At 43.0% G+C, this 13,562-nt stretch overlaps 1 protein-coding gene across 1 annotated transcript in view; it reads right to left on the bottom strand.

The window, feature by feature from the left end:
* Positions 1-4,807: 4,807 nt before the first annotated feature.
* LOC147619422 (protein KINESIN LIGHT CHAIN-RELATED 3-like) overlaps positions 4,808-13,562 on the bottom strand; it is a 34,038-nt gene continuing 25,283 nt past the window's right edge. Inside the window, exon 2 of the mRNA XM_086773068.1 lies at positions 4,808-5,032. Coding sequence (XP_086629194.1) covers positions 4,831-5,032 — 202 coding nt within the window. The 3' untranslated portion in view covers positions 4,808-4,830. The remainder of the gene's footprint in view (positions 5,033-13,562) is intronic.

Here is a 13,562-nt window from a genome sequence, read left to right as displayed (position 1 = left end):
ATAATCATTAGATAACTTAGTTAATAAAAGTCTCTTGAGACACCTGAAAAAAACTAAGAAAACAAATAAGAGAAATAAATATATAGTCATATGTAAAAAACTAAGAAAACAAATAAGAGAAATAAACATATAGTCATATGTAAAATTTCATGACATTAACTACCTACACTTTAATTTAACTACCTACATAGCCCTTCTAGCTTGTGATAACCCATTGTTGGAGGTCCTTCTTGTTCTCTTTTTGGCATGTTAAAGAAACACAAGTCTATATTAATGTTATTTGTATAAACTCTAAGGAACATGATGTCACATAGTGATTAAAGCTTTGTAACTTCTAGTCACTTTGTAAAGCTCAACCACATAAGTCTCTTTACAAAAGTGATTCAAGCCCTCTATTGTTCTCAAGTAAGAAGAAAGATTATTGCACAACATGCATATTTGCATTGTGTATTTATTTAGTTATTCGTAGGAACCTTGATAGATACATTAATCTTCTCCTACTAGTTAATGCAAGGCTTTAATGTAAAGATTAAAATTAGCCTAGTACTATCCTTCCTGCTCCCTTCATTTGACAACCTTCCATTTCTCTTGCCCAACACCCCATCCTTTACCACCTTCATCTTCCTCCCTTCTATTAATGATAATCCCCCACTCCCTCTTCCACCACATTACAAGAGAGAGACCTTGCACTTTGGATGACCTGCCTACTATGTGCCCCCCACCCCCCCCCCCCCAAAAAAAAAGAAAAAAAGAAAAAAAGGAAAAACCCTTCCCTTCTTTTCTATCATACTTGTACAAAGACAGACCATGTGTGCCATACAAGTAAGACCTTGTGTACATTACTTGTTGGATGGAGCTGAGAGTGAAAGAGAAAGCCTCCTATGGTGCCCTTATGAATGCAAGAGAGAGAGAGAGAGAGAGAGAGAGAGAGAGAGAGAGAGAGAGAGAGAGCTTTTTGGACAATGGGCAACACCATATTTGTTTCATCACTACCAAAATAATATCAACACTATTACAAGTATTACAAGTAAAGATTTAAATTATCATGAAACAAATATGGGTAACACCATACTTGTTTCATCACTACCAAAATAATATCAACACGATTACTAGTAAAGATTTAAATTATCATGAAAAGAGGGTCTTTTGAGAGAAATGATAAAAATTTAATAGAGAAAAGTGACATGCCCATTTTTGAATGATTTCAACTTCTTGATGACTTTTGAGCAAAGTAATAAAAAAAAGAGTTATAAAAATCCTCTATATCTAAATAAGCTTTTATTCAATTTAATTGGTGTTTTGAAAAATTCCATAAAATTAGCTAACTTTTAAAATTTTATACATTAAGCTCAAGTTATAAATCGAGATGTTTTTCTCTTTCCATAGCTCAAAATTCCTTTGATTTAGAAGCAAATCTCTGCGGTACACATGGGTAAGGATAACTCCATTTCTTTTCCTTTGATTCAGAAACAAATCTCTGCCACCAATAGTTTCTAGTCAAGAGGATATTGTTAGTAGGCACACAATAGGAGTAGAGACTGACCTATCTTGGGGAGATCTCTTTGGAGAAGAAAAAGCACAATGTATACTATGTCGTCTAAAGGCTCTTTTCTTGTTATTTTAGCCATCTAGAGTGATTTCGGACCCCTTTTTTGGCCCTACAAGTTTTCCATAGACACTATGCAGGAATGTGGATAGTGATATTTTTTAGATATGCATTGTTTATATGCATGTTTTGCATAGACTGATGCATAAACGCCAACTTAGGTGGATAACATTCCTAATCATAGCCATATCTTGCTCAAGTAGATGTGTCTTAACCATAGCTTTTTCCACAATGTGCTATTATGATGATTATATCATCATAGAGTCTTCTCTGATGGATTCTATGATGATTATATCATCATAGAGTCTTCTCTTCATGATGGATTTTATGCAATCAATCTGCATTGTTATAGTCATTATAGAATTTAGAGCCAAATGCTTATGGAAGTTATTTGTGGTAGGACACTAGACTCCACATGGCAAAATACACATGCCTTTGATACCATGGTAAAAATTATGAGATGTAGGCATCCCTACCATCTTAAGAAACACAAAATGAGGAGGTAAAGGAGAGTGAAACTTGGTTTAGACTTTAAATTTAACATGAGAGAGACCAAGGCCAACTCTATCGAATAACATAAACTAGTGGAACATAGCAAGACAATGTGGACAATAAATGAATGGGTCAAACACTACGTCAAAAATTAGTCCATGCTTAAGATTACACAATCCTAAAATGATATTTGATCAATTGAGTACACACTTCATCCTCTCTCTCTCTCTCTCTCTCTCTCTCTCTCACACACACACACACACACACACACACACAGAGTACATAGGATAGTACCTCATATAGAGAGGTTCAAGGAGTCTTTGTTGAATTTAGTGCTTAGGTCAATCCCCTAACATCATTGCTTACATAAAAACCTCTAAGAATTATCATCAAGCTAAGGTACACTTGTTGAATAATGTGTAGAGCTCTATGCTTCAATGACTAGTCATTGTTTTTGGTTGTGGACTAGATTGTGACTGCACATACATAACATTGTGACACTATAGAATGTGTGATTGTACCTTGACTAGAACCACATATGGAGAACTATGTTTTCTATGTCGATGTTCCCTCTCAAACTTAAATTTAACAAAATATGCCACCATAGTTTCCAATAAAGAAGGCAGGAGGACCATAGCCAACGACTTCTCAAGTTTTTTCTAGATTTGAGAAATTGTCCAGAAGGACCACACAGTGTGTAGAGGGGGATTACGGGCATGTTTTGTGGACACATGGAGGGATAAACATCTCATCCTTTTAAATATGAAGTTCTTAGGTAGCTTTGTAATCCCATTGCCTTGATAGAGAGTGAGCTTATGGTCCTAGCATATAGGTACGCATAGCATGGCCACAACCCTTGAATGCTTCCTTCTTAGACTAGCTAGGCATATGCATTTCATTGAAATACACATCTTTCTTGCATTGAAATATGTGTATTTCAATGCAATAAAGCATATGCATGGCTAGTCTAAGAAGGAAGATTTCATGGCCACAACCCATGAATGCTTCCTTCTTAGACTAGCCATGCATATGCTTTATTGCATTGAAATACACATCTTTCTTGCTACTGCTTTAAAAGAAAACACATCAGAGACAATAAAAGCCACTCATCAATTTATTATAACAAGTGTTAAATGTGAGAAATAATTATTGCCAAGATCTGAGTTAGTGTGCAGAGTTTGTAAATGAGTCAAATCTCCAAGATATCACTTCAACACTCTTCTAGCACTCCATTAGCAATTACATAGTCCTAACTAGCAATCTACTAGCTTTCAACAATAGATTGAGGTTCTCTTCTTTATCTTGTAAAACAATGACATTGCTTTGTGAACTATCTTAAATTAAACTTGGTTGCTTGTTACCATTTTAAAACGTGGTGCATATGCTACTAGTGGTAATCAAGAAGCTTCAATTGGAAGAGAGATCATACCATCTCAAGAAATACAAATAAATGAAAGATTATCAAGAATGAGAGTGCCAAAGAGTAACAACATCAAGCAAAATGGGCAATACCCAATGATTAGAAAGATCAAGAATGAGAGTGCCAAAGAGTAACAACATCAATCAAAATGGGCAATACCCAATGATTAGAAGACTCAAGAAAAGACTATCTGCACAAAAAGCAAAAGAGAGATTGTTCAAAACCATGAAAATGGAATTGTTCTTTAAAGGAAAACAAATGTTGATGTTTTTGCATAAGATTATATTGATTTGAAAGGAGTTGATTTGGTTGTTTGTCAACACCCAAAACCTCTTGTACCTGATGCCACAACAATCCAAATGCAAAGGTACACAATGAATATGAGGTAATTCACAGTCACAAAGGAAAATTGAAGGAGCCATGATTATCAAGAATCATAGAGCTTAAGAGTAAGAGAATCAAACAAAATAGGCAATACCCAATTATCACAAGGCTTGAGGATTGAATATCTGCATAGAATTATAATAAAAGAAAGTTTGAGTTGATGTGAAGTTACATTAGGAAAATAAATTGTTATTTAAAGCATTTACACATGTTTTTAGATAAGATCAATTTGTTGAAATGAGTTAAATCCAGTTGTTTGTCAACATAAAAAACTTCTAGTATCCAATGCCGAACCACTTCAAAGCATCAGTGCAAAATAAATCCAAACTATGCAAAAAAAAGAAGAATTAATAATATTCTATAGGCTAGATTCATCTTAAAAACTTCAAGCAATGATAGGGTCTTTCCAATTGTTGTAGTTCCCAAGAAGAACATTAGAAAGTTGATTCCCCAAACTATCAAGGATCCCTTTTTGTTATGTTTCATTAACAATCTTACATAAGGTAGTAGGTTGCAAAATGTATACCTTTGGTACAATCAACTCACCATTGCACCTAAGCACCAAGGAAAGATAGTTTTCACACAGAGTGAAGCATTCATGTATGATGTGATCCGTTCGGCATGCGAAAACCTTTGCCAATTCTTGCACCAAGTTCTTGATCTTTTTCTTGGATGAATTTGAAACCTTTTCAAAGCTAGTACCACATTTGAAGTGCTTTCCAAAGATAGTACCACATTTGAAGTGCTTGAATGCACATATTTTAGCAATGCAAGAAGATGAGAATACCCCCTAGTGTATGTTTTGTGTCTACAAGGGGAGTTGCTTGATCATGTCACTTCTTGAAAAGGAATAAAGACCACCGAGAATAAGAGCAGTCATAACGAACATGCAAGCTTCAGATCCAAAAAACAACAATAAATTTATTTCTTAACATGTCATTGTGTTACAAGTCCTCAACATCTTGCTTAGTGCCTGCTCATTGTTTTCATTGACTGCTCTCCCACACTTTGCGGCTTGTACTAATGCCTCAAGCTCCTCCTCAGCTTCATCCAAGTGAAATGAAATGGTTTTGCCTTTTCTCTTCATTGAGTCGATTGCAAGCTTTTTACACTCTATTGCCTCATCAATCCTGCAGTAAATACAAAGGTAGGTTAGATATCACACTTTTGTTGACTAGTAAAGTCAAGTAATAATGCATGCTCTTTCCTTGTGAATTTTGTCTTTACTAAGTAGACTTGTTTATGCTCATAGTTCTCTCTTTCTCTACTTCCTGGAGTTCAGGCACCACACAGACAGACTATTGAGACAACAACCCATGATCTGGGATGCCACCCAAACATCTATCAGTGACTTCTTTGGCCCCCAGCAAAGAGTCCTAGCTAAGCCTAAGCCACTACGTTGCCGGGACACATGATGGACCAGGACAGAGCTAGAACATGGAGTGAGCGCCCTCCAGACCCACGGCAGACTTAGCATCACAAACCCGAGAGAGCAAAGTCCCTCCAGAGAGCCAGATGCCCCCGCTTCTAGCGACCCAGACCCTCCACCCACCAGCTCCAGATCTGGGACTTGCTTCAGTGATATAGAGAGGGCAGCTCCACATGTGGTGGATATTGAGGCCAAGTACATGGTCTCGAGGAGGACGACACACCACACCAGGTCTATGTAGTACAATGTCCCTGACTATCCTAGTCTTTTACTTTTTTCATGTTGTCTTGACATCCAATTTACTCATAGATCACATGTAAAAACTGTTACAATGACCTTGACTATCCTAGTCTTTTACTTTTCTCATGTTGTCTTGACATCCAATTTACTCATAGATCACATGTAACAGCTTTTTGGTCTCATAGACCCTTTGGGCCTTTTGTGGACGGTAATAACATCTGGGCTAGAACACAAACAAACTCAGGAAAAGGGGGGAGGGGGGACAGAAATAGTAGACAGTCCAGACAACTGATACATTTTCCCAAGCAGTGACAATGCCGCTGGGAAAAAAACCCTCTATCAACTATGCACGCAATGGAACTGTGCGGATGATCCGAATCCAAGAAGCGGCCAATTCTCGGCCTATCACATGCGCGGAAGCCATGGCCGAAAGCTGCCACAACAGCAAGCCCCGAATTTGTCCAATATGGCCCTGTATACCCGACTGGCCATTGAAGATGAATGCATTTCAGGTGAGCCATATGTGCCACAAGCCAATCCACCTAAAGAAATGAAACAAATCCACAAGTGCAGCTTCCACTATTGCACCCGGAAGATTGCCGAAAACCCAATCCTTGACCGAAACATGTTTGTGTGCAATGGACCACCAAGCTTGAGAAACAAAATCCCAAACACGTTTAGCAACCAGGCAATGCACAAATAAATGGCGGCTATTCTCTGGGCAAGTGGTGCAGAAAACACAAAGGCCTGCTGCAAGCTTCCTCCTGCACAATTGATCCTCTGTAGGCAAGCCTCCCACCAACACCCGCCAAATAAAGACTTTCCCTTGAAAAGGGATCTTGGAACACCAAACACCCATCGATGTATGCTTCCACCATGAGCATCTTTGAGCTACCCGCCAGACTTTGTTGGCTTTTTCAGTAACCCACCTCTTATCCTCAACCAACAAATGGTAGACTTGGTTAGCAGACCCTAGCATAAGATCCCCAAGCTTTATAAGTATCCAATCAGCCCATGGTGTAGCAGCCTTGAGGGCTGGAATATTCCCAAATGAATCTAATTTCTTCTTAATCACACTCCACAATAAACTATAAGATCTGGGAACCCTGAAATGCTGACGAATCCGATAGAAAGAGAAAACCCGGCCCTACCTTGGTATCAATGCATCAGCCACCCGCACCAAGCGCAACCTAGCCATACGGTTCAGCTACTTGCGGGAATCATCCCTCCCTGGCCAAGTCACAACCCGTGTGGTAACAAAAGGCTCTCTCTGCAAGCAGTTTGCATGAAGCCTATTCTGCGGTGGATTCCAATGAGTATGCAATAAGACTTCTTGCCAAGAGATCAGCAAATGTCAAAGCAACTCAAAATCAGGCACCTTGACCGTCTGTGCCCCATTCAAAATCTTCCACCGTGATGCAGCAATTCTTGTCTTACCCTGATGAATACCCACTTCTGCAATAAGTTTGCGGGCCATATATACCCAAGGTTGTGTCTGAAGACACAAGTCTTGAAACAAGGACCAACGGCGAGCTAGAAGATGAATGCGATAATCTCTCTCTCTCTCTCTCTCTCTCTCTCTCTCTCTCTCTCACACACACACACACACACACACACACACACACACACACACACACAATGGCCAAGATCTATGGAGCAATACTAGAGGAATGTTAGATTTAGTGTGCTTGATGTGACGGACATCTTCATGTTGTGAGCTCCCTCGGGAGACAGTGTGGAGATAGTTTGTGGTCGTTTGTATGATTGACTACGTGGGGTTTGGCCCTATGTACAATGGCTTAGCTTGGGCACATGAGCACCAGATTGTATATGTGTGGAACTAGTTTTGGAGGCCATGGACCAGCCAATGGGTGGATTACTGTGGGCATGGAGATAAAAATGTCCAATTGGCACCAGTTGGCCAGGGTTGGCAGACCAGTGTCACGTGCATCCTGCACTTGGATGCCACGTAGACATATCTGTACAGAAGGTGCAGGACCTGGGATGGTAAATTGGTCCCATGTGAGCCCAGTCCGGGACGAGTCAGCCAGGGTTCCATCCTAATCGTCCGAGGTCAGGTGTGCATTGTCCTGCACATGAGTCCAAGGTTAGGCGTGCATTGTCTTGCACATGAAACAGTGCCAGTCCGTGCTGTGAGTCCGCCTCTGGAATGATGTTAGTGACTCTGTGTATCTGGTATGATACCGGATGCCAGAACACTGTGTAGACAGTTAGGGTTTGCATTTAGGAAAAGGGGCCAGCCCATAGGGCTACCCCAGGAACTCATGTGGGCATGGGGAAAGTACAAGACAATCCCCATAAGGGCCAGGAAGGCCCTAGCTGTACCCACCAGCCATGGGTAGGCCATGGGATGGCTGTAGGACAGTTCTAGGGGCATACAATGGGTAGTCGACTGGTTATCCAGCCATGGGATGGCTACGGGGCAGCCCATACAGGCTGCCCAGCCTCCATATGAGGCAGGTGCACAGTGCCTAGCCCTTAGATCCATGCGCTTCAGTGCCCAGCCATTGGATTTAGCCATGCACAGATTTAATTAGCATTTAATGCTGTAATATTCAGTTGTAGGCAGATTTTGGGACAGCCGACTGTTGTCCTAGAGGAGTATAAATACCAAGGCCTCAGTTCAGTCCAGATATCTCATCAATCACCAAGTGCTGAAGCTAAAGCAAGGGCCAGGACAGCCCAGAACAAGCTAACACAGAAGGGGTGAAGGATTGCAGGTCAAGGGCAGAGTTATCTCAGCCAAGAAAGGTCAAGTTTTCTGTATTTATTTTCAGATTTGCATCATTCTAATCAAGCAAATACACCATTTGTGGTGGGGGTCCTATAGAGGGTATTCGGGACCCAATACTGTGTCCTCTTCTCCCTCTCTCTCTCTCTCTATTTTTATGCACATCTATATTCAGTTTTGTGCGTTAATTCCGTCGCAACAAGTGTGCTGATTTCTGAGCATTGAAGTTACTGATCTCCCCCGAAGCTTCCGCATGTTACAGTGGTATCAGAGCCTACTTCAAGTGTAAAGATTCAGCAAAGAAACTAGGATTTTTTCTCGCTCGTGTGGTTGGTTTTCAAACGCCAGTGGACTACCCCTTTCGGAGCGACTCCTGCCCCTCGAAGGACGGTTGGTTTTCAGCCTCCGGAAGTCTCCCACACACAGTGTGGATGGTCAGATTGCTCTCCAAAAAGGAAGTGCGTTTTCTTGCTATGGCGAGCTTCGACGACGAGAGAGACCAAGAACCTTGGGACCAGAGTGCACCGGGCAGCCCAGCTAGGGCACCAGGCTTGAGTATTACAGAGATGTTCCAGCAGATGATGCGAGCAATCGCAGACCAGACGACCAAGTTGGAAGAGCAGAAGACGCAGATCCACGCTCTGAAAGAGCATACCCGTTCTCCAGCGTCACATTTTCCATCTCCTCATCCCTCTCCTTTCGTATCCCAGATTCCAAATCCTCAACACAGGGACCCTCTCGCAGGGTCACGACCGCAGCCGAGCTCTTTGCTTGAGTTGCAGATGCGTGCATTGGAGATCCGACAACGTGAAGACGAAGCCATGCGACGCAAGGAACATGAGTGTTACCTTAAAGCTGTGGACACCAGCGGCGCCCTCGAATCATTTTCCCGAGAAAATGAACTTCAGTAAGTATAATGGTAAACTCGACCCCACAACTCTTTATTCATGGTGGTTGCATCAGTTTGAAGCTTACTTTGCCGCAATTAGAAAGACAGATACTGACAGAGTGATCTTAGCCAGTTAGTACTTGGAAGGTGAGGCCATTCCTTGGTAGACTCAGTGGGCTCATGCCCATACCAGATTAGGTATGGCAGCTTATGTGTGGGACGAGTTTGTCCGCGACCTTAAGCAGCGGTTTCTACCGCCCCACTACCTTGAGCGACTCGAAGACGAGTTCAAGGGAGCGCGTCAGAACGCGCAACCAGTCCTTCAGTTTGCCAATAGAATTTCGACTTTATGTTTGCAATTAGGCTTATCTAATTCGGACAAGAAAGGGTAGTTTTTGTATGGCCTTGACACGCAAATCCAGTGGGAGGTGCGTATGTTTAGGCCAGCCACCTTCGAAGACGCACTCTCGCTTGCGCAGAGTGCAGAAATGAAGCATAATGGTGGCAAGCCCAAGACTTCCCAGCCAGCTACTCCCAAGGCTACCGCCTCGGCGGGGGAAAAAGGCCAGAACCAGACGGGGTCTTCCCCAAGACACAGCATGGGAGCCTTTGGCTCCAAGAACTCGAACGATGCGTCCAAGCTTACTCCAGGCCAGAAAGCGGAGGTAGGCAAGACAGGTGGCAAGTTGAGTGCTGAGGAGATTTCTTAGTACAAGGAGGGTAGGTGTTTCTTTTGTCATACAAAAGGACATACTTCTCGGGAGTGTCTTGAGAAGACTACCGCTCCAAAGACCGCCGCCGCAACCTCCACAACTTCCGTGGTGAGCCCAGCTCCCACATAGACCCCAGTGGCTGCCTCTAGTTCTTCAAATCCCAATGCTTCCGTTGGAGCAATTATTAGCCGGGAGCTCGAAGATAAGCAAAAGGGTACCCATGACCAGGAGTATGAGCGTAATGAATTGCTCAAGTCCTTTGGGTACATAGGTGGCCAGAGAGTAGTTGTCTTGTTTGACAGCCGCAGCACGGAGGACGTAGTCACGGAACAGGCCGCTCGGCATGCCCATTTCGTCTTGACTTCAGTGGACAAACAAGTTGAGGGTTTTAGCACAGGCATGACAACGAGCGTCAAGTATGAAGCTCTAGGTGCTAAATTAGTTATTCAAGGCATAGAATTTGTGCGTGATTTTATGGTTGCCCCTCTTGTAGGAGGGGCAGACATAATATTGGCCATTCAGTGGTTTCACAAGTTTCTTCCTGATGTCAAGTGGGACAAGCATGTTGGGGTAAAGGCATTATGCCCACCTTATAGTGTGTACAAGCCCATAAGTTATAGTACATAGTACACTTAGTACTTTTAATGTACTAAGTGCACTGTGTGTACTAGTGCAATATACATGTGTGATAGGGGAGTCACACACTCATGATGGTGAGTTGACTTATCCCCACAACTCTCTCTCTCTCTCTCTCTCTCTCTCTCTCTCTCTCTCTCTCTCTCCCTTGTTCTCTCTGTGTATGTCTCCCACATGAACTCAAACCCTAATTCTTCCTCTCCCATTCAACTGGTATCAGAGCCTGAACTTCCAACAATGGTGGTGTCGAATTTGCTGTAGAGGAGAAGAAGGTGCAGGCGCTGATTTCTCTCTTGGCTTAGGTAGCAAAGCAAGGCATGTGATGTCTGTGTTGAACGTGGGGAAGCGTGTAGAAGCGCTGGCCACTTAGGCGAAGGGCAGGCATGTCAGCGCTGAGCAGCCAGGCGCCTACAACAGCAGCAGCAACCATCGCAGCGCACAGCAGGTGGGCGGAAAGAGAAAGTGGCGGGCGTTGAATCACTCGCAGGCGTGTAACCGCTGGGCGGGCTTTTCGTGCATCCATTCGTGGCGGACACGTAACTGGCTGCGGACACGTAACCCAAGCGCAGCCACAAGGCGTCAACAAGTCGGAGGCGGGCGTCAATACAACAGGCAAGCGAAGAAGAAAGGCAGACGGGTACGGGCGTCAATCGCTTCTTGCACTGCCTCTTCCCCGGCCTTGAACACACGTCTACAGAGGTTTGACACAAAACTTCATGAGGCCAACGCGGCAATGTATGCCATCGCCGATGCTGCACGCGAAGTAGACCGGCTTCGTGTCTTTGAGTGTGAACGCATAGCCTGGGTCACCTTGAGTCGTGTTGGCCAGCAACACTGCTCTGTCAAATGAACACGCCTCATAAGCTTTCAAGCTATGGAGGCGGTGCACGTCGTGATTCAAGTACAAGCCCTCTGTGATCAACGGCATGCCAGAGAATCATAGTAGCCAGCCATCCGTACATCAGCTACAGCTACAGCAGCATCAGCTACAGCTACAGCAGCTTCATCACCCCCCCTCTGCAACAACAGCATCAGATTTTCTGCAATAGCATCAACACAAAGAAATTCAGCCTGCAAATCTCAGAGAAATTCAAAAATTAAGAGGTATTTGCCTTCAATTTTGGGAATTTCTTATCAATTCAATCAATTGAGCAGGTACAGGTGCCCAATTGCTCAATTTTTGAGCAAAATTGGCAAAATTGGGTGACATTGGTCACAATCAAGATCAATTTGCAGGAAATTGGATGTCGAAATTTGGGGCTTTTGATGTAATTGTGCAATTAAGCATTCATACATGCTGTATGATGTGAGAAATCGCACATTCGGGCAAAATTGCAGCAAATTGCAGTGCAAATCAAGGGGCTTTTGTGCCGATTGGATTGATTTGCATGCAGGCAATCGCATTTGATGCTTTGGGCAACGTGTTGATGCCTGTCAAGCACTCAATGTGCCTGTAAATCAAGGGGCTTTCATGTATTGGATGTATATGTGGCCAGGGGGAAGCACTGTGAAGACTCTGGATGCCTTCATGTGCGTCAATGTACCATGTATGATCAGCAATTGATCTTAAATCAAGGGGCTTTTCAAGATTTTATGCTTGTTAAGCTTGGCAAAGCAGCAGGCAAGACTTTTATGCCTTGAATCCTCAGAAATCAGCTTGCAGTCAAGGGGCTTTTGCCCAATTTCTGTTCGGAACTGTTGTATGCAGTGTTCGGGACTGTAAAAGTCTGATTTTCACTCATTTGGACAGCCAGGATAGCATTTATTGCTACTGTACCTGCTGGTACAGATCTGGTACAGTTTTGTACAAGTTTTGGCATGGCTGCACATTGATTTGAGTGAGCAAAAGGTTCATTTACAGCTGCTGTACTTGCCAGTACAGGTTTGGTAAATCATTGGTGAGCACTTAGTACTGCTGTACAGTACTTTGGAAGGGCAACAGAGCACATTTAAGGTGCTGTCCTAAATCTGCAGCAACCAGATTTTGGTGTTTTCATCACATACAGTGGGAGAAAAGTTGCATTTGTGCTTCCGCAGTGGGAGATAAAGCTTGGGAGAACAACTGTGAGCACTTTGTGTGCTTTTGGTGCAGTGTTTGCACATTTTGCAGGGAGTCAGGCATTGACAGGTTGCATATTGCTATGGCAACCACAGGTGAGAGCTCTTCATTGCTTCACATCAAGAAGCTTGAAGGCTCACATAACTATGATATTTGGCAAACCCAGTGCTATAATGTGTTGCTCCAGAAGAAACAGCACAAGCCTATCAAAGAAAGGGGTGTAAAGCCCGCTTCTCTTACTGCTGAAGAGTGGGAAGATATGGATGAGCTGGCAAGATCTACTATCATGTTGTCTGTGTCAGACTCTTTACTTTTCAGCATTCGTGAAGAGAAGACAGCTTGGGGAATGTGGCAGAGATTGCAGGACTTGTACGCCCGGCAAAGTGCCTCAAGCAAAGTGTATTGGTTGAAGAAACTCATAGGTCTTCAGATGAAGGAAGGGGCGTCTATGGCAGCCCACCTCAATGAGTTTAATGGTATTGTCAGCCAAGTTATAAATCAAAAGTTGGCAATGGACGATGAGTTCAAAGCCACCTTTCTCTTATGCACTTTGCCAGAGAGTTGGGACACATTCAGGATAGCCACTAGCAATTCGAATGCTATGCTGTCATATGCAGATATTGAGGGTGCTCTTCTTCAAGAAGAGATGAACAGGAAAAACAACTCTGTTGGAAAGTCCAATGCAATGAATGCACGTGGGAGATCCCAGCAAAGGGGTAAAAGCCAAGAAAGGGGAAGGAGCAAGTCTCGCTCCAAAAAGGATTTGGAATGCCATTATTGTGGCAAGAAGGGACACATCAAAAAGCAATACTACAAATGGAAAAATGATCAAAAGGAAAAGGGAAAAGGCAAAGACAAAGACAAAGATGAAGCCAAAGATGTAAAGCCAAAGGGCAAAAGTGGATTCAAGATTGAAGAAGTCAATGTGTCACATGCATGGGA

The sequence above is a fragment of the Cibotium barometz genome, chromosome 33 (genome assembly GCF_041138505.1).
Source record: "Cibotium barometz isolate CiBa-2024 chromosome 33, ASM4113850v1, whole genome shotgun sequence".
NCBI lineage: Eukaryota > Viridiplantae > Streptophyta > Polypodiopsida > Cyatheales > Cibotiaceae > Cibotium > Cibotium barometz.
This window is presented reverse-complemented; position numbering and strand designations above follow the sequence as displayed.